This window comes from Photinus pyralis, unplaced genomic scaffold (assembly GCF_008802855.1).
Source record: "Photinus pyralis isolate 1611_PpyrPB1 unplaced genomic scaffold, Ppyr1.3 Ppyr1.4_LG6, whole genome shotgun sequence".
Lineage (NCBI taxonomy): Eukaryota > Metazoa > Arthropoda > Insecta > Coleoptera > Lampyridae > Photinus > Photinus pyralis.
The window spans coordinates 2,840,950-2,863,602 of record NW_022170663.1 but is presented as its reverse complement, the minus strand read 5'-3'; the positions used below and the strand labels follow the sequence as shown (position 1 = coordinate 2,863,602).

At 35.5% G+C, this 22,653-nt stretch overlaps 1 protein-coding gene across 1 annotated transcript in view; it reads right to left on the bottom strand.

Annotated features, from left to right (window-relative positions):
• Positions 1 to 1,520: 1,520 nt before the first annotated feature.
• The window catches only part of LOC116174978 (translational regulator orb2), a 39,700-nt gene continuing 18,567 nt past the window's right edge, over positions 1,521 to 22,653 (bottom strand). Inside the window, exons 2-6 of the mRNA XM_031493018.1 lie at positions 13,903 to 13,953; positions 4,006 to 4,322; positions 3,542 to 3,752; positions 3,199 to 3,491; positions 1,521 to 3,149 (exon numbers count right to left, since the gene is read on the bottom strand). Of these exons, the coding sequence (XP_031348878.1) occupies positions 3,033 to 3,149; positions 3,199 to 3,491; positions 3,542 to 3,752; positions 4,006 to 4,322; positions 13,903 to 13,953 (989 nt within the window). The 3' untranslated portion in view covers positions 1,521 to 3,032. The remainder of the gene's footprint in view (positions 3,150 to 3,198; positions 3,492 to 3,541; positions 3,753 to 4,005; positions 4,323 to 13,902; positions 13,954 to 22,653) is intronic.

The following is a 22,653-nucleotide window of genomic DNA, read 5'->3' as shown; positions in this document are numbered from 1 at the left end:
CCGGATGAATAAGGCTAGTGCATACTCGGTGCAAAGATTCACAAAATACAGAATCAAATGCAAACATTAAGACAGATTACTAATTTACCAATGAAGCGCATTGCCGAGCCAGAAAGAGTGAGGAAAAGCACTTGTGAAATAAAACAAGATACGCAGAATCGCATATGATTTTCAGTAAGGGAATTTTTTGAACTGGAATTGACTGACAATGCTTTGACATCGCTGTCTCTTTTCGTTTTTGCATTAGATGAGGAGCAGACAAAACCATCATCACAGATATACGTTTTTTTACGTATATCTGTGTCATCATACAAGAAGGGAATTTAATTCGAAAAGTTTCCCTAAAAATTGGTGCAAGTAGATTGTATTGAAATAAGATCTATTGGAAATAATGACTACTGATGATGGCAGAAGTACCTACCTACTGAGAAGAGGTTAGGTACCGCAACCTAAAGTCCCCAAAAATTGCATGCTAAGTGTCTTTATTCACAAACTTTTCGCGACCATGGTTGCTTACTTACTTACCCTAAAAGAATGTTAAGTTACAACAACCAAATTTAACCCAAACATAGAGAAATAGAATACCCGTGCGTAAATTAGGTGGTATTTTCTACAAGGTTAGACTTAATAAGAATAGTATAAGGATAAGTGGCCCTTGTTTTTTTATTTTCACATATCCTTAACATAAGTTAAAATAAGTTCCGAAGAAGGGAATTAGTATAAAAATTCATATAAAGATGTATTTATTAATAGCTTTTTTACAATAACTATTTAAGAAATAATTATAAAAATCTTGTAATCGCATTAGATGCCATTTAAAAATAAATTTTAAGTAATTTATTTTTGATTTAATTACCGAATCATACTTTTGATATAAGTATATAAATCACCATTACTTCTTTTTTTTATCATATTTGTATCGCTACAAATAATAAAAAAAAGAAAATTGAAAGACTAATTTCTATAAATTAGAAAAGGAATTAATTGACTTTACACCTAAATTGTTTATCTAAAGAATTGTATATAAAAGTGAATACAAAAAAGTTTGCCATGTCAATAATTTTAAAGCTACATTTCCTATATTTGATCTAAATCTTTGTAATTTTTAACTTTTAATGGAAAAATAATGGCACGGAATTTTCAGCAATAGCCACAATTTATAATCAACTAAGTACAAATTATTAATTAGATATACAAATATAAAAACAATTGAGCTGCTCACATTAAATTGGAAAAGTAGAGTTATGGTTAAAAAATAATATGACCCTTATTTACACATAGACTTTTAACAAACAAGGTGAGGAATGATGAAGAGGATATGGCTATTGGTGCATATGAACAAATGTGACAACCCTGTTAACAAACCTAAAGTTGTAGATGTGTTAAAGGTCATATTGTAGCAGTCAAATTTTTACCTTCCCACAAATTGGTTTATTTCCACGCAGCGATGACACACCTTTCAGATATAAAAAAAATAATATAAACAATGACAGTAAATTTGCGAAATAAACACAAAAAGAGATTTTTTATAATATTTATATAAAACATAAAAAGTCTGGTAATCATCAACAAAATGTTAAAATGAAGAATCTTCCCGTTAGGTATACAAAATACAAACCAACTTAAAATATACTAACATCATACAAAAGTGTAAAAAGTAATACAAAAACAATTATTAAAAATCTCGGTGCACAATTATCGGCGTGGTAGCCATTTCCTATGAAAAACGTGAAATGGCTGACAAGTCAATGAGGATTAAAAAACAACAGTCTAATACCTATTCCAGGCCACAGCCCGATATTGCACTAATGGTAACTACAATGATGAAATTTGGAATACGCCATCGATTCCTAATTTCATAATCTAGACAGGTTAATTGCTGTCAAACTTCACATATAAATAGACAAACTTAGGTTTATAGTTTTAAAACAGTTATAAAAAGTAAAAAATATATAACTTGCAAATTTTCCAATAAATACATTAGTTAAATATTAAAAATATGAAAACTTAGACAATCAGTTTTAGAAACAGTCTGACTGTGCACACTTCTAAATCTCAAAAACGGATAAAAAGTTATATACTTAATCGTTAGGTAAAAACGATGTCCTATAGAATATCATACAAATGTCCCCATCTCAGACTAATTATCTACTCTCCAAGCGAGCAAATATACAAACAGTAGAAAAAGGAGTGTAAATCTTTACAAATCATATCAATACATATTTGTACCATGTCATAGATGGTTCACATTTGGCACGGGTGGCAGCATTCCTAACTGGTATTGACGTACTGCCCGCAATTTTATCGCCCCGTGCATAATTACACTATACTGATTACCTAGGAAACATTATAATAATTAATTATGGTTAAAGATAAAACTCTACAGCGTTAAGTCTGTAAAGACTCCACGCAATTATTGCACACATGAAACTCTACCATTTATAACAGTTTAGTATAAAAATTCAAATTTAAAAAATACAAAGTCTTAGAATAGCTGATACTATATATAATATATACTATACATATCCGTGCAATTCATTTAATACATTAAGACGTCTATGGTATCACACATTAAAATAAACAATAGTAGGAATAAGTGCGGACACTAAGCAAGGGAAGCAAGTTAGTTGGGAGCAGGCCGGTCAGGTACTTGGGGCTAAGTGATTTGCCGCAAGCAAAGATTCCTCTGCCCTGCAGCGATTCGCAGATTAGACTAGTATTTACAAATACCCTGAAAATTACTAACTGTACTACCTGCATGTGTTCTTGCTTTGCCAGAAAAACATGCGGTGTGTGCAGTGTCTATTCCGTGCAGGCAAAGAGGAGACACTTCACGTTGATACAGCTTGTACAAAATGGGCTGGTGAAGTAAATTTAGCTACCACCAGGCGCTTCATAAAAGAAGGTAATTGATTACATATATATTTTAAATATATATAAATTGCTACTATAGAATTACGCCTATTTCATAAACAGCAGTACCGTCATTAATAAGCTAAAAAAAGACGGTAGATGCGCTAAGCGCTCCTACGTTAACACCAGCGAAAAGGTACGGCACGTGGCCTGTCCGCGCCCTCCTTTACTAGAGGCTTATGAAATTCTCGACCTGGCCTTGAGTGAATGGTCGCCCAGCAGTGTTCACAGTAATACTGAAATATGTTGCCAGTTACAACATTCAAACGTATAATCTTAACATACTTGCAAGCAGGTAACGTTAGCGCAAAAGAATGGTGCGAATTTTCCACCGCAACGCTGACCTTGGCATTCATCACACATTTGGTCATCCAAAACATACGGCTTCACTTCAACCCTCTTATCTATATCACCATGTTGTAGTTGTACAAAACGTGCACTGATCGCAGCTATATAACTTTGTTGATTACTGAACGCTACCCTCCCAGCACCCTTTGGATATTTCAATTCTGGATCTGTGTCTATGCCAGCATAGCACACACCACCATACAGCCTATCCATTATCATGGCCAACTCAACTGCAACAATTGGTTAACTTGGTCACGTTCTTTGATCTTTAGACACTTACCTGCTTTAAGAGGACGAGGGACTCCACCAACAAATACAGTCTTCCTAGGATCAAGAGGCATGGAAGCGTCCAATACAAAATCTGCATCGGAAAGTCTCCATGGCCGAATTTGCACAGGTTTATCTTTTATGGTAGGAGATGACACGCATAAATAGAGCTTGTCTTCGTCTGTAATGCAGGCGTCGATAAGACTCTGCACTGAATTCTCATCCTGTCCAGGTGTTAAAAAAATGCATTGATCACTTTAGTCCCATGGAGAGGAGAACAAAATAATCTACACTATACCTTTTTCTCTTTTATCTGGTACGGTAGATTACTTTGATCTTATCCCATGCAATCAGACAGGTACACTCTTTGAAGATGACCGGATTATTGCAAATAACAAAGTCAGGATTATCACTCGATAAAAGGTAAACGCAAAAGTTACTTTGAAATAACCCGTTACCTCACTTAAAAAGGTATACCTGAAATAACAGAAAAGCGTATCCTTTCGGTGGAAAGTAAGATTTACTTTCAGCTTTATGAGGCCAATCTACAACTAGTGGACCAAAACGACGGAAGCTGGCAGTAATTTCGTCTTCATCTATATCCGGCGGTAGGCCTCCGACGAACACCTTTCGCGAAAATCTCTCACCACCCTCCGACCCCTGCGAATGTGGCGATGATCTTGAAGGTGAGCTTAGGGGTTGTGCACCTAAGGTATTGTCCACCAAATGTCCGGGCTCTTCTAGTAACACGGGACCAGCTTGATCATCTAAACCGGGAAAGTACGATGTTTTACCTGCAAGCAAATAACTACGTTGTAAAAATAATCGTCGCTTTCGGGGGCAATTATTATCGATATTAAAAGGATGGCATTTTTCGCAGCAAGTTATAAGGAACAAACCATTTTCTTCTGGGCAGAAATTAGGAAATCCACATTGATACATTGACTAAGTGGTGTTAAAATACAGTCAAAAATCCTTTATTAATTTTATTACTTTCACTTCTTGATAAATATTACACAAGCGGCGGTGCCGATATAAATTATAACCAACTAAGAAAATTGGCAGATGCATGGCGTTCCTAGTTTACACTATTTAATCAAAAACTGTTTGCGATCCATTTGGTGAAAACAAGCATGTATCAAGTGACCTTTAGTGAAATGAACAGTACAAAGGTATCACAGTGACAAAGTCAGTAGGTAAATCCTAGCAACAGAATCTTCAATATCTCCTTTGCCAAAAATGATATTTTTTTTTAAATAAATGCTTTGCCCCATTGGTTGAACCGACCGTCTAAATTGGTTTTGGTAAAGTTTTGATTTTATTCCTAAATTCATATTTAATACTGGTGCCCTTTTTATGTGATTCCAGTCCCGCTTTCATCCCTAATAAATTACTTTCTCTCAAGATTTACATTCATAAGTGGATTTTATTTATATTATACACTAGAATCTTGTTGACTGTATTTATTAAAAGTTATCTCATGAACTTGAAAGTTTCTTTCAGTCACTTAGGTACGCAATAACGAATTCCCGAGCATCAATATTGTATGTGAAGTTAACTAAATATTTTCTGGTTCGCGATTTGTGTAAAAGGTTACCAGGACCAATCCAGCACGTCGATAAATCAGATTATGCGTTGTGAGGTTGATTTACATTAATTTTCCAAAGAAGCTTCGATATAAATTCAATCAAGAATCCAAAATGTATAACTCCGCAATTTATATTTAATTGGCACAAATAGTGCAAATAAACTTCTTTTTCTACTACGCTTCTAATACAAATGTTTCGAATTTATTCCTAACCTTATGGATCAGTCACCCATGTACGACTATGAACTATTCTTCTGAAGTACCAACACATTACTTTTGTAATGTTATGGTAATTATACTATAAGATAGCAATGATTGCGGCCGTAGTGGTAACCATTTCAGTTTTGACAAAAAATATATAACGTTCATATTTGATTTGTTATAATTTTTTATTTTGCAAGACAACTTGTAGAGATGGAAAACTGAACTCTTTCTTTTTAAAAATGAATTTGAATATAATTTTTCAGAATCGAATCGGTACAATTTATTGTCCTCTTATGGCGGTTAAAATGGTTTTCTACTTTATTCACGCTAATGTACCCAATTATTATATAATTTTCAAGAGTGTCCCGCTTACATTGACGGTAAAGATATTTCTTAAGGAAATAGTTGACTGCTGTCAAAAAAAATAAGGCCATCGACAAGAATGCGAGGGTTACAATTAAAATAAACATATAAATAGTCAAAGAAAAAATCGATTTGAGGGGTTAGAAGGGGACAAGTACCCAACTTCGGCCAGATCTGAAGATTGGCAAGATTTCGGGAGAGGCTGGGAAAATGTGCGTAGGTAACCTAGGCTTATCCGATTGAGGATATTAGGTCCTCGCATGCCGCCCAGGGTCCCGGTCCCGGAAATACAATTTTAGGCAAAGTTGGCTATTTATGGTATATGTACTTTAGATCACATTTGGCCAAAATTGTTACGCTTCCACCGTTAACCATTAAATTAATGCCGGAAAACGGACACTATATTTTCGTAGTCCCGCCATAACAACTTGAAAGTTGACCGCTCTGGCTAATGTCTTAAGGCAAATATCTATTTGCATCCAGACCAATTAAATAATGATCTATCACGGCAATGTCGGCCCAAAGAGTACAATATTGGAAGGTACATGAACAAACCACTCACATCTTAGCTTACCAAAAAGACGGTTTGTAGATAAATTTAAGCAAAAGTAAGCGCCGTGAAAGTGTAAATAAAACTGGGACTAAAATAGCGGGTTAAGACAGTACATCACGGCGTCGAGGGGAGTGAATGTTATTGATCCTGTATTTATTCTGAACTAAAAGAACTTTTCGAGCAAAAAATACCCAACTAATCCAGGTGTAAAACGGTATTCCTTTAGGCAAACGTTTGCCAACACGTAACATATGGCTATACTTATTACATGCTACGGGATGTGCCAATAGTACCGTAATTAAAAATAGCAACAACAGGAATAGCATTGGGCGGAAGTCGCAACTGAGCTCAATTTTGTGCAATTTAGGCCGCGTTTTATTATGCGATTTTAATTGTTCTATACGCGTACATTTGCGGTTAAACCTCACTATTAAACCTAATCAAAATGTAGTCGAATCGAAATGGACTAAAATTAAACGGCTAAATAGTATGCATTCGATATCAACAGCAGCAATGGGCTTAATAAATGGTTTCTGAATTAAATAAATTTAGACTTCTATTTTAAAAGTTATCTCTTTTCTCTTACGCAGAAGAGACTTATTGGTCAAAGGGTACAGCCAGAGATTCAATGAATTACAAGTTAAAGCGGTTCGTCTTTTGAATTATGACGGCCAGAATAATGTAGCAGGGGTGCCGCAAAAGTATTTGCAATTTTCGGTTTCTTATGAACTTCGCAAAGCTCCTCGTCAAGTTTTACCTTGCCGTCTGTTTGCGTCTGTGTTCTACAATAGTAAAGCTATTTGTGAATAAACCATTAACCATAGCTGTGCCTAGGAGTAGAAACGAAGCGAGTTCACCAGGATCAGTATCTTTTAACTGATGGGAAAGCTAGAAAATTTAATTTTGTAAATGACAAGAACGAAGATAGTAAGTGAAATGAGGTGGCCAGACAATGGTGACTTCTGAAAGCGTGATTTTCGAGTGATTCACACGGGCTGCATTGAAGGGAGACCAGGTACAGGTGGTGTAGGAATGGTGTTAAGTAAAGATACGGCAGAAAGAGTTATCGATGATGTGCAATGAAGATGGACGGGTTATACCAGTCCAGTATAGACTAAACCAAACAGGACAGTAATAGTGTAAGCTTATTTACCAACTACTAGACATGACCATTATGAGGTGGAAAAGGTTTATGATGAGATAAATGAGGTTATTCGTAATTTTAAGGGAGAAGACAGTTTAATTATAATGGGAGACTGGAATGCGGTAGTGGGAGGAGGGAAAGATGCCAATGTAGTTGGGTCTTTTATTTAGGTGGTACACCTGGAAAGCTCCAGGTGATAGCCGAAGATACCAGATCTAGCTGAGACAGAAGAAGAGGAAATCGATAGATCCCTTAGGGCTTAGAACGTGCAACATGAAGATCAATAAGTCAAAAACAAAAATCATGGTAGTGAGTAAACACAGTACAACGGCACAGACCTTTTTTACGTACCTCGGAAGCAAGATTACATCGGATGGGAGACCAAAAACAGAAATAAGCCGAAAAATTAAGATAAAGCCACTTTTAGCAACAAGCGTACAATGTTTACCTCAAACAATACTCACTTGCATCCTTAGGAAACATCTGATAAAAACATGTACCTATATGGAGCGTTTTGTTCTATGGTAGTGAAACTTGGACACTTGGAAAGACTGACAAAAAAGGGTAAAGGCGCTAGGAGTGTGGTGTTACCGAAGAATGTTAAAGATTCCCTGAGTGGACAAAGTGAGAAATGAAGAGGTGTTGAAGAGGGTTGGAGAAGATAAGTCTTGTGTGTGGACTGTGGATTACTCTGAAAAAGGGACATCTGCATTATAAGACACGAAGGTTTGCTAAAGACGTTACTAGAAGGTGCCATGGAAGGTAAAAATACTAGGAGCCGACCCAGGTTAGAACAGATTGATCAAACAATGGTAGGCATGGGCTGTACCTTCTAATTGGCACTGCAAAGGTTGGCTGAAGATCGGGAAGGATGGTGAACAGCCACAAACCAATGCTAAGGATTGTTGACTTAAAGAGTCTTCTTTACCTAAGCGCAACTTTTTTGCATTTTAGTGTATAGATGATTATAGCTGCAAGAGATAAGATGAATTTCTTGCTTTGTCAACTTCTGTCTTGGTCCTTAGTTAGTTCCCACCGACACTGTGCAGCGGCGCCACTTGTTACACTCAAATTGTTGAATTACCGCCCGCCAAGATACAGACTTTATTTACAAAAACTATGATTTCATTTTTTGGGATTATGTTTAGAAGTAACTTATCTAAAAAACTGTCGGTTTACTTTTTCCATAAATCGTCTTGATCGAGAGTAAAAAAATAAAACAGATCAGCGCAATAATCGGTGAGAAACATCTAATCTTTAAACAATCGGTATTCAGTTGCTATAAACATTAAAATAAAAATAGTCCGAACATTTTGTAGATAAAGGTCTAAATTTATAAAATAGTTCTTAAAAAAAATTGTTTTTTGAAAAACAACTAGAGTTTTTATGGCGGGCGCTCTTATGGAAATTTACATTGGGTGCAGTGGGTACAGAAGACTCTTAAGATAGAGAGGTTTCTACCTACTAGTTTTGAAAGTCAAAGAAAAGTTGCCATCAGAGAATTTGAGGGGAACTTTTTAACTCAAAATTAAGAGAGTGATGGATAGGTTCAAAAAGTCGCATATTGGGAACTGTTAAGCGACCGTTTATCCTAGATTAGAGGGTAAATTCTCTTGTACCCCAATTTTTGACAGTATCTTTTTGATAAACCCTAAAATGCACAGTTATTAAGGTAAGGATGTCTATCATCGGGATCTCGGAGACCATAGAAGATACGACAGTTTCCAATTTTTGTATTTTTTTGTGTGCCTTACATCGTTGTATTCGTAATAAAAAATGCTACTCATTACAGTATATACTTTTTTTAAGAACCATACAAAGAAAATATAGATGATGATTTCACCGAAACGAAACGTTGTATTAAAAATCTCTCAAGACTGTCGCGTAGAGCTCAAAAAGTTAATTACAATACGTTCCAATTACAGAATTGTAGACCACTGTGTAAAACCTTATCTGCGAGGTGGTCAAGAATGTTTGATAACACTGCAGAGTGCTAATAATAAGTAGACCTTTTCAAGGTTTTTGATCATAAGTAATAAGCAATAGGAAAAGTAGATTTGCAAATTCTATTGCCAATCAAGATTGAAAAATCTTCGGCTTCATACACCTTCAATTACGGTTTGTATTATAAAGACCATTAAGGCATTAATTGGCATTCTCTTGGCTCCATTTTTATAAATTTCTCACTAATCTGTTTTGAGGAAAATCAAAGGTCTCAGCATCACTTTGAATTTGTTTATTAGATTTCCTTGAAAAACACTCGCAGATTCATGAAAATTTTAAGACGGAACGTATCAGTTTATCAATTAAAACTAGTGGTATAATTGATTGAAAATCATAATTAACAAAGGTGAAAGTAAAACACGATTGCGATATCAAACATAAGCGGACATAGATAAACCATGGTCCACGAGATAAACATAGTGTTTATCGAAGTAACCCCTTTAGGTTAGCTTCTTTCAGAAAAGGATATGTGCGTTTGAGGTGAATGACTCGATGCGTGAATGGTAATCCAAAATTGGCCCCCTTCGCTTACGTTGATTTACATTAGTCATCTGTCACCATAAAAAGAAATCAATAATGTCAATTTCTCCCCTTGGATGTGCTAATTGTGGACGGTTACACATTATGTCCAATCATCCACCTATACAAAGGTATAATCCAGACATAATTGAAAATTGAATTTGTAGGTATACTTTTAGCGACCGGTAGGTGGAGGTCGACACGAAACGCATGTATTTCAAATCTTTTCATCTCAATTAATGTCAAAGTAACCGAATTGTAACAAATGTAAATGAATTTTTTATGTCATTTTCGTTTTCAATCCGAGGATGGCACTCAAAGAAATTGACTAAAAAAAGTGTTAATACAAAATGTCAACATTGTATATAGCAACCTGGTCACGTAGTAATGAGTAATATAATAGCTGTAGCATTAAAATCTAGGATAAGATAATTATTAGCGTAGGGCAGTGATTTTTCCCCCACTTGAAGTATTTAAATAATTAAATAAGTTAGTTGTGGGTAGGTATTTCCCCCGAAAAATTACGTCAGTGTAATTATATTGAAAACGTGAATTTATCAAAGTTTTGTCTGCACCGAGAGGCTCATCAATAGCGTTTTGACGCCGGCGCTTTTTGTACATGAAAACTACCCCAATTTTAGAATACGTGAGTGCAGTGCAACGACCTCACAAGCACGTGGAGTGCAATGTTGTAGTGGGGAAAGGAAATGGTCCATTTCAGGGTTGGAAAATCAAGTCGTATTAATAGAAAGGATAGACTAATGTATCACTACTTGGTGCAGAATAAAACATTTCGACTTCTTCCCACTCTCTGTAATTTTTCAAATTAACACCGCATTAATATAAATACACGGACACTGCAATTGACACTAATAAGTCATGCTGTTACTGGATGGTATCATAAGGAATACATTTCTATCGTTAAAGGTGTCATTCGCCATTTTATTGCTTCGAATATAACACAAATTAGCATCAACTGATGTGTTCGTTCTTTCATTATAGGTATTAAAAAGAACCTCAAACATAAGCGTATTTTCGATCAGGCGTAAGTTAAATTTATTAGGCACAACTAGGTAGGTATCGAATTTTGCGACTTCCATTACCTACCTATATATAAAAAAAATTGTACTTTCAATTGCGCCCACTATACACGTTTGTCAATTTTATGCGGATTTCCAGAAATTGGGGTAACCAAAATATTATTTGAAATGCCCACATAGGCAATATTGTATACCCGTAATCCGCGTTAATTTTTTTCTAACTTCAAATTTAGGTATTGCAGTCTAGGATTTTCCCCTGAAAAATTTAGCGTAAAGTATTTAGTTTTGATTGTTGAATTTTTTCGCAGCAGTTATTAAATAGCGCTGTGATTTGTTGATTTAGAAATCCGATTTAGAATCAATTTAGAAGTTTCGATACATATTCCTCAGTCTCAGTCAGAATTCTCACATTTCTCGATCGTTGGAAAACTGGAGTGTGGATCTGTGGAAGCATGACCACTCTGACTTACCATCAGTTACCACATGGTTGAAAATAGATTTCGCACAATGGAAAATAAAATGGGAAGGCCTCTAGAATTTGCTGAACTTTGTAAAGAAAAGATTAGATTAATACGGGTTATCCTCTGAGGATGCGACCAGAAACGGTCCCGAAGATATCGAAGAGTGCGGTTTGGACGCAGGAAGTGGCAAAGAAGGAAGACCACTCTCTTCCAATTTTTGAGATCTAAGTAACGTAACGCAATCGCAATTTCGATTGAGAATACGTATTTAGGCAAGAAGAATACCACGACAAATATGTACGTAATGGGACAGATCAAAGGTACTATTCAATGAATGCGTTGACTCAAGCAGTTGAGCATGTCAAAAATTGAATTGTTACGAGGAGCTGCACATTTCTATATAATGTTTCTAGATCTACTCCCGAGGGTACAAATATCTTACGCAGGTTTAGGAGGAATTGGTGGACCAATGCTCTCTAATTGTGCAAGGATCAAGTTGTGGATTTTGGGCAAGGTTGGGCCATCGAAAAAATGGTCAACTAGGAAAAGATTGACAGCATTAGAATTAATCCTAAAGGAGTCTGTTCCCTGTCTAACCTTACACGTAGTGTTTATCAAAATAACAATCTTGTGTGTTTCTAAATGTCATTAAATTAAAGAGCCGAGATCAGTTCTTCAAGTTGTTCATAGACACTTAATCCACGTTGGCTTAAAACATTAAATCAGCGCGCCAGATCCTCACAAAAAATCGATTGCATATGATCCACCTAGTGATCCACAGTTTCGAAACTACCAATCATATAGTCTCCTGTTCGACCTAGGAGTGAGAGAGGCTCATCATTTAGCAGTTTTTGATGTCATCACCATTTTAATGTCCAGTTAGGTCAGTAGGAATCTAAAATTTACTGTGGAATGACCGTGTCTACTTAGATTCAGACCCTCGGCCCCTCGATAGATTTTATACATGAAGTAGGAGCTATGTTTAGAAACTTTTGTTTACAACCAATTAAAATTTTTTATCTCCCCTTTTAAGAGAGCAAACAGATATTATCGATAGAGAGACTCTCCTCTGTTGTTGTTTTCTATAGTGTGTGACGTAGACATCAAATTATACTGCATATATTTCTTTCGTTCGCCCACAATTTTAATTGAGAGACAAAGAGGTAAATAGATCCCCAACCATTATATCCATTTTCCCTGTTAAATGTGGAGACCAAACATTATAATTGCTTCTAAGCAATGGAAATTTCTCATTAGTAGATATAGGGCCTTTATTTATGCAGCAAAAAATTCACATGGTCAAATTTGATCAAAATGCAACAAAGTGAACTGTCTCGATGACCTTAAATTTTTCTCATCTTGTATTTTTTTGTATACCGAACGTACAAAATGAAAGGCACTACTCCACTATTTAGTAATTACAGAAATTGAATGATTCTTCTGACAAGGTTTTGCCTTTTTTCTACTTTGAAAGCCTACTACAGAAACGTGGTACAACTACATTCTTTATACTCAATAAAAGAAGCTACAAAATTGACTAAGGGGAATGTTCTCCTGTAAGCTTGATTTTGGATCAAATGATCAAAACTGGACAAAGGGTTTAAGGGTTTCATCTCTAGCAAACGTTTGTTTGCCACAAAAACATAAAAGTGTACAGAACTTAGTTATTTTCATTTCTTTGTTCTTCTCATACTGTATGTTTAATACTACTTCAAATATTTAGAAACACATGAACACGATTTCAATTCATTGAACGGGCTTTTGAGTTCCTTTTCGCACGCAGTATGGGCTTTATTTAACAACTAACTAGAGTTTGAGCTGCATGTAAAATTGATCATGATTTAGTAACACAGTGACAAACTATTACATAATATGGTGTACGAAATATAATTGTACAGTGTTTTAATGAAACATTCTATAAATAAACAATAGTGGTCCATAGTATGTAGCCTCGATTATTCGAAACATGAAATATTAAATTGGACGTGTAAAATTGCTCAAAATATTATTTGTCATAATTATTATTGCCATGACATACATGGGAAATTGGCGGCGTTGATTTAACTGTGCTTTTAACTCATTGCTTTTCGGTTAGTGGGTACAAGTACAAACAAATGGGTTTGTGGTTCCCTTATAAGCGGAAAAAGGATGACAAATATCACTATCCCAGTATGTGAAGAGTAGGGATATTCAAAACTGCGGTCTGGAGTTCTTCTTATCAATTGGTGAATCCCATTCCTTGTGGTAAGTGTGAAATTGTCCATGATAGGTAAACAATTTTGAATTTTTTTTTAAATCTTGGTATTGATTTGTAAAAGAACACGGAACTGCCAATCTTTGCTACCACCACTTCATTTGCAACTGCGAGAGTATACCCATTACTATTTTTTTTGTAATTCATAATTGCCCTTCAAATGCCCTCCCAAAAACGACGAGAAAAATGTTGAATACATCATCACGCGAATAACATTTACAACTTTACATAAAACTTAACTTACCATGTAATTGGGACAACGATTGAAATGCATTGGTATTACAGTTTATGAAACCTGAAAATAAAAATTTCAATTAGAATGATGCAATCAACAAAGATTACATTAGTTACACACATTGGCGTAACAAACATGAAATTTAATCGAAAGTAAGGAGGTTAATTTGATCTTGTTTAGGTTTACGTTGATAAAGAATAAGCAATTTTCATATTCTGATAGTCTAAGCAACCCCTAACGTCAGTCACCGTTTCAAATCATATCGACGGAACTATATAAATTTCAAGTTTTTATTGTTAGCAGATGACCATATAATTCTATCAAAATTGCTACCAGAATCACCACCTACCTATAAATTACGCAACCCTTAGGAATGTTCACACATTCCAGATCATGCATCTACTTAAATATTATTATAAATGCTCAAAACTAGGCTTGTGGTAGCACCTGATAATCCCTTTTCCATCAACACAAATGCAACAATCTGTTCCGACCCTACAAATTCGCTGCAAAATTTCTTCTAACCTATTGGAAATCGACACCACTAAAATCCCCACCTTATGACTTTCTGCGCACCCCGTGCCGTTACCTGCCACATATTTTCCGACCGTAAACTTCTCAAATCCTTACATCCTTGTGTCCATCATCCTTTTTTTTTAACATGTTTGGTTTCCCTGCACCAAGGGCTGGATCGCGTGTACAACTTCCCAAAAATCATACATACTTTCTCAGGCTCTAAAATTTCCACTTTTCTCCACGCCACCGAATTTGATGATTTGATGTTTATAGTCCAACCCCAATGAAATCAATAATCCTAACTTCCTACAGACGAATCCTATTTAGGTTTGACAGCATGCGCAACATCTAAACCCGGCAAAATAGCGTATAACAACTTTCCCGACAGTAATATCATTATTTCCACTCTTTCACAAAAGACCAACTACCTAAAGCGGGCTGAAGAAGGTTCTTCAACTAAATAGTTACCAAGAAAGTTCATATAGGAGTCAAAAATTCCCCATATGAAAAAATAGGAAAAAACCATTCAAAGAGATGGGGTATCGATTAAAAAATTGAACGTACTCCTGTTGTCAACTGGATATAAACGCTATTTAATAGCCTTTTGATTACACGACCAAGTGACTACGTATTTCCTAATGAACGATTTTGCGATTTCGGTGCGATCGTAAATCTAAAATTAAAAATTTTAAAACTGGTCGCGATGCGCTTTGTTTTATGCTATTATGTGGGTACAAACTTGCAATTGGACATAAAATTGATTTAATATTAATATTTAATATTCACTATATGGCTAAATGATTTCGCATTTTCTAAACGAGCGATTTGGTGATTTCGGTATGATCGTAAACCTGAAACTAAAAACTGCAGAACTGGTCGAGGTACGTTAACTTTACCACGTGCGGAATTTATTATTTCCCCAACTTCATGCGCGAAATTCATAGTTAGGTAACAGAATCACTATATTAAAATATGAACAAATTGGAAAACGTTATAGAGGAGCTTTTTGGTACGTGGAAGAAAGCCCACACACGTTGCCAAGGTGGATGAAACATATACAGTAAATTAGCAGACACATTATCACTGCTTGCACCTTGTGCATCATTTAAAGTGCAATAATTAGGATCGTTTTCCTTCTTCGTAGGGAATGTCCTTCATGCTCAAAATGACCCAAGGCCATAATTTCTGTTGCTTCTTGAAGTTGAGCTCATGTAAATTGACGCAGTTATCAACATAGAAACTATCCAACAAATTGCAACCGGTATCCTTATTGTAGGTATGCGGTGGTTGTTAACAAAGACTTCTCAAGCATTTTATTCAAATGGAATTTGATGGTCATCCCCAACAGATAAGGACTGCCACAAACGCCGAAAACAACCTAGTGGCAGCCAGCCGGTCAGCCAGCCAGCCAGCCAAAGTGGGATTAAATGCTACTTTTTACAAATAAATTTGCAAAAATGCGCTAAAAAACGTATGCATCTAAAATATTGGACAATGCATAAACTATAACGCTGGATATGAGATGCAAATGGTTAGTAAGTTTTTAACTTTGAAATCAGAAAAGGACCACGAATTATGCCATGCCAAGCCGGTTATGTCCTAGGATGGCCATCGCCATTCCTTGATGCACCAAGAAATGTATCTAATAAATAAATTGCTCCAGTTGGAGAATTATTACATTGGAGAAAGGATCACGATTCAGTGCCGGGACTTCCATAGGACTCCAATAGGTGGTTAAGGACTGAACAAACAAGGTGATTTAGAATCTTTGGATCACTTTTGTAATATTTTTATGAAAGTTTAACTATAGAAACTCCTAATCGGGGCAAATGTCAGCGATCAATTTATGACAACGTGTGAAAGTATTTTTTTACAATTCTAACCAAATATTCAGCGCATTAATCCCGCAAAGACGTCGACCAACATGATTGTCAGAAAGTAAATTAAATTAACGATAAGAGGGAGGGGGGGGGGTGCAAGTATATGACCTGCCTACCCAAAATGTCGACAATGACATCCCAAAACAGTTTTATCGCTTACGGCTTACGATGTAGACAACCTCATCTTCTTGTGTGTGGGTCGTATCAGTTTTTGCTCTCCATCCCTACAAAAGTATTTCAGACCTATTCTATGAAGTGATTTTGGACCAGATATAACTTTGAAAAATGGGTGCTTTTCGTGTCAAAAATTAAATGCGTGCTATTTCCCTATCAGTATCGATTCTATGCAAGAAAATGCCTTACTTAATACAGGATGCATTTTTCCGAATAAAACAGAAGTTCAAAATGTTTTGTCTTCTTCAATTGTTTTTTTGGCAAGCACGTTTGAATACACAAAAGTGTGAGAGTTTGTAAACCAATTGTGCTTCTATATTCCTACTCCCCACGCACTATAGAGATGCGTGAGGAACTAAGATTTCGACGAAGTTGTGGACCTGCAGATGAAAGTAATAAATCCAAAATTGTTTCTGAAAATTCGAAGTGTAATTCTTTATTGGACCACTAAAATGCATGTTTCAAACCATTTTCGCATTGGACTATATCATCAAGAGGCAATTTTTGTCACGCCTCATTTAGGAATGCGCCAGGGCAATTTTGGAAACAACTTTACAAAATGGTATCTACGTAGAGGCGTTAGTTTCATCCGTCTATTGATTGTATTTAACTACATTAGGATTGCAAAGTTTTGAATTTATGGGGATATAGATCCATTTAGAATATCGATTCCTACTAAAAATAGAAAAGAACACCTGTAAGTTATAATTTAATTAATAATCATAGTTTTACTGTGGTCAATAATATGCCATCAAATGGGGGGATAATTTCATGTTCGACACTTGCTGAAACTTTTGTTATTTGAATTCAATAACATTCACGCCAAGGGCGCCTAGATAAAGTTCGTCCATGCGACTAACTGAAACCGAAATAGCATTATTAGGTGTATTTTATGATAACAACAGGTGATAACGGTGTTACCAACCTGCCGTTCAAATAATATTACAGCGAAGCAAACGACGGATACAAAAATTTGGTGCTAGCATTGCTTTCCACCATAGCCAGAAAAATCAGTGGTTAATTAATTACCATGATAAAAATTACTTAAATTTCTTTTACAATTGAGGAGTTCTGACAATATCCTGAGATTCAATATAGGTACTTCCAGATAGGTACAAAACTCCAGGTTGTGGAGATCAAATTATAACCCCCCCAAATCTTTCCATTTATTTAAAATTATTGATTTAGTATTCTTATCGCAATTAAATTGCTTATTAAAATCAAACTATAAAATACAAATGTAAACATGGTGTTACCGATAACGTTTATCAAAGATAAGTAACAGTTTATCAGTATAATGCTTCCCGGATTTAAAGGACCTTATAACCTAATTCATTAAATATTTTCTACCAAAGTTTACGCACATACTCCATCATCACGTTTTGATAATATAATTTATTACCGAAATTAATTAATGTAGATGGCCGTTCTCGACTAAAAATAGCGATTCCAATTCTTGCAGTAGCATGCGAGTGGTACAATATTTATATGTGATAGATCAACGTGCGTCTACTTTTGTTAAAAAAAAGCACGTGCTCTTCCATAAATAGAACTGGAATGTTTCTGCGATTTAAATCTTGAAACAATTCTATTCTGAATGCAATCCGTTCAGGGTGCCATTTTACATATGCTTCCAAAAAGGCTTGTTTGAAGTGGCTTTAGCACCTGCTTATAAATAAGCTAAGGGAGGTTTGTTCATTGCACATCTGCAGGATCATATCTTGGATATTTATAGAGTGGGTAAAATGAATTTTTTTGTGTACGCAATTCAAATGGTCATTAAGTTGCTGTGCGTTAGCATTTATTTATTTAAAGCACTGGCATGCCTAGTAAAACTCTTTAGTCTCCAAACTCCAAATTACTCCCATTATCTGCCAGAAAATTTGTTTGTAACGCATGCACCGGGTTTCCTCTGAAGTTTGCCATCCAGAATAGTGCTGCTTTCACTGCTTTTCGAAATTATATCAATAGTAGGTACTGGCGAAGATAATTAAGGACGGATTACATTTTACTACAAACTACGTATACCTATTCCAATTTACGGGTATCTAAATTAATTACCTATACCATTCGAACATGCTTTTCAACTTGCGATGCAACTGGATCATGAATAATAACGCAATTTTTACTTTATTGTTTTACTTCGGTAACATATATTACTTTTACAAAGCTTAATTAATTTTATTCCATTCACATTAATTACATTACTAGACGTTATTGCGAATTTGCCACGGGCGCCATTTACCCCGCTTTCGCATTTTTTTCAGACGCCAATCTGTTCCGACCTACAAATTCGCTGCAAAATTTCATCTAACCTATTGGAAATCGACACCACTAAAAATCTCCACGCTTATGTTGATTTGCGCACCTTGCGTTACCTGCCACGATATTTCCGATGTAAAACGTCATCAAATCCTTTTCATCCTTGTATGCATCATCCTTTTTTTAGTTTTTTAACCCTTCACCAAGGACATGAGAGCGCGCTGTACAACTATCCCAAGAGTCATAACATACTTTCTCTGGCTCTGGATTTCCAACTATCCTCCACGCCACCATTTAATGATTCTGTTATTGTCACCCCAATGTTGGAAAGTTTATCCTAACTTCCTGACAAACCTATCTACGTATAGGGTATGAAGATGCGCAACATATAAACCCGGCAAAATAGCAGCCCACGTAACAATTTCCCGACAGTTATATCATTACTTCCACTGTTTCCAAGACCACACTACCTAAAGCGGGGCTGATAGAATTGTTTCTTCGATAAATAGTTACCAAGAAATTCATATAGGAGTCAAAAATCCCCATATGAAACAAACAATAGGAAAAAAACTTCAAAAGAGATGGAGGGTATCGATTTAAAAAATTGAACGTACTTCCTGTTGTCAATGGATATAAAAAAGTATCTTAATAGCCTTTTGAATTTACACGACCAACGCTCGACTACCGTATTTACCTAATGAACACGATTTGCGATTTCGGTGCGATCTCGTAAATCTCGAAATTAAAAATTTTTTAAACAATGGTCGCGATATGCGCTTGTTTTATGTATTATGTGGTACAAACTTGCAATTGGACATATAAAATTGAATTTAATAGCCTATTACTATATGGCTAAATTGATTTCAGACATTTTTAACCACAGCGATTTGGTGATTTCGGTAGTATGAGGGTCGTAAACCTGAAACTAAAAACTGACAGAACTGGTCGAAGGTATGCAGGTTCATTACTTCACCACCGTGCGGATTTATTATTATCCCAACTATCATGCGCAATTCATATTATAGAGACTAACAGGATTCTATATTAAAGATATTGAAACAAATTTGAAAAACGTAATATAGAGGAGCTTTTTTGAGCGATGAAACAATATACAGTAACATTAGCAGAAACATTATTCACTGGCTTGCACCTTGTTGCAAATCATTTAAAGTACAATAATTAGACTCGTTTTCTAAAAACCCCATTTCACATCGATGGTACACTTAGAATGTTCTACGATGGTCTCTGGATTTCATTGTCTAAATGTCTAAATGAAATCCAGCTTATTCAGGACACCAATAACTCTCAAATATCGCAAGCATCAAGAAACATTGGCGTTGTCGTGAAAATCGTAGAATCCACACAAAAAGAGGATACTATGTCGATCCATCTATACCACTTCAAGAACGTTATAAATTGGACCATTTCTTCGGCGTTCGCATATAATTTCATCTTCATTCATTTACCGGAAATGATAAAACATCTGGTCAGTTTTTCTGGGGGATATCAGCCAACTAGGTCCCTCCTCATCGCCGATTTCAACAATTGTTTGGGCAGATCCCGTTTGTCAGTCTGCAGAATCAAACTTTTGAATTTCTTTTATTCTAATTCCAAAAGGACATTTGGTCCTCCTTTTTGATCCATGAAACTTCTTCTATTCTTCTTGCCAAGAGTATTAGAACAAACTTGTTGAATCCAGCTCCTATTGTAGCTGCAAGCAATTCACAGCATTAGGATGTAGACCACAGGTTTCTATCCGGGTTTACTCGTTACTCGATGGTACCAATGAACACAGACATTATTCCTCCTTCTGGCTATCCTGGCATGAATACGATAAATAGAACTGGAATGTTTCTGCGATTTAAATCTTGAAACAATTCTATTCTGAATGCAATCCGTTCAGGGTGCCATTTTACATATGCTTCCAAAAAGGCTTGTTTGAAGTGGCTTTAGCACCTGCTTATAAATAAGCTAAGGGAGGTTTGTTCATTGCACATCTGCAGGATCATATCTTGGATATTTATAGAGTGGGTAAAATGAATTTTTTTGTGTACGCAATTCAAATGGTCATTAAGTTGCTGTGCGTTAGCATTTATTTATTTAAAGCACTGGCATGCCTAGTAAAACTCTTTAGTCTCCAAACTCCAAATTACTCCCATTATCTGCCAGAAAATTTGTTTGTAACGCATGCACCGGGTTTCCTCTGAAGTTTGCCATCCAGAATAGTGCTGCTTTCACTGCTTTTCGAAATTATATCAATAGTAGGTACTGGCGAAGATAATTAAGGACGGATTACATTTTACTACAAACTACGTATACCTATTCCAATTTACGGGTATCTAAATTAATTACCTATACCATTCGAACATGCTTTTCAACTTGCGATGCAACTGGATCATGAATAATAACGCAATTTTTACTTTATTGTTTTACTTCGGTAACATATATTACTTTTACAAAGCTTAATTAATTTTATTCCATTCACATTAATTACATTACTAGACGTTATTGCGAATTTGCCACGGGCGCCATTTACCCCGCTTTCGCATTTTTTTCAGACGCCAATTGTCGATATTAGCTGAATCCAATTTTATAGAAAAATTAGGTATTTATTGATGATTAATACCTATACTTCGTCGTTTCGGGTATTGTCCTCGATTATAAATCGACACTTATTTCACATGAATTAACAAACCGTAAGGAATTCTGGATACACTACTAAACAATACACTATTTTCACTGTTATAAAAGGTTCATATGAATCCTTTTTAGCTAAAATTTCAATATTGTACCTACTTTCTACGCAAAAGCATAAGAAAAATATTCAAATGACGATTTTTGCGTATCAGTACAGTACTCTTTGGGGACGAGACACGCACAAAATGAAAACTTAAGTAAACGTGCAAAATTTCAAAGTCCTAGGCCTACTCCGTTAGCTTAAAATTTCATACCGAAAATATTCAAATACAGGGTAGGTTATCACGTAATACTCAACGGTTTGAGTGTAGGGGGTGAACTTATGAAAGTATAAATAAAAGAACAAGAAAATGATATGGGGGTGAGGTGAGTTATTATGGGATTCACGGAATTTCATGAGTGGTTCTCATACTTAAAATTTACTATAAGGAATGTAAGGGGTGGATTCATGAAAAGCAAATAAAAAATCAGGGTCTGCACAGGATCTTAATGAGTCGTTCTTATACAAAATTCACCGTAAAAACGAATTTATTATTTTACGTAAAAATTGGAACTCAAATACGGGGTAGATTATCTCGAAATGTTGGAGCGTAAGTAAGGGGCGGACTCTTGAAAATGGAATGCAAATAAACAGCCACTGAAAGGATAAGGAAAGCAGTGATCATGGGATTTACAAAATTTTACCTAAAATTGGAGCTCAAATACAGAATGATAAAGTGTTTACCTGTTGGGGTGTAAGGGGTGGACTCATGCCAATGTAAAATAAAATGGAAGGAATGCGTCGGTTGCCGTTGGTTTTTGTCCAATTTTGGAATTGAAACACATGTGTGTATATTTACCGTATGTTAGCGTGGGGGTGTTTTTGAAGAGAAGGCTATCACGTCCACGTTTTCAATCATGAGAACCAAGTTTATGTTAAATTGATTTTACTGTATACTATAATTTGTGGCCAAAAGCGGAGTAAATATACGCAAGGAAGTCTACTCTAGTGCAATATTCGCGGAAAGCTAATAAATATATAATATGGGGGTCCATAATATGGTTCCTAGAGTGCTTTATTTTTTGTTGATACTTTCTCTTGGGGTGTTCCTTGATTAGTACCATCTTTCATTACACAGGTCAACAAAAAAATAATTTTTTTTTGCGCATGGGATTTACATAATATATTCTGACTATAATAAGCAAAAATAAATAAAAAGTGCAATTAGACATCGAAAATATTTGCTTTTAC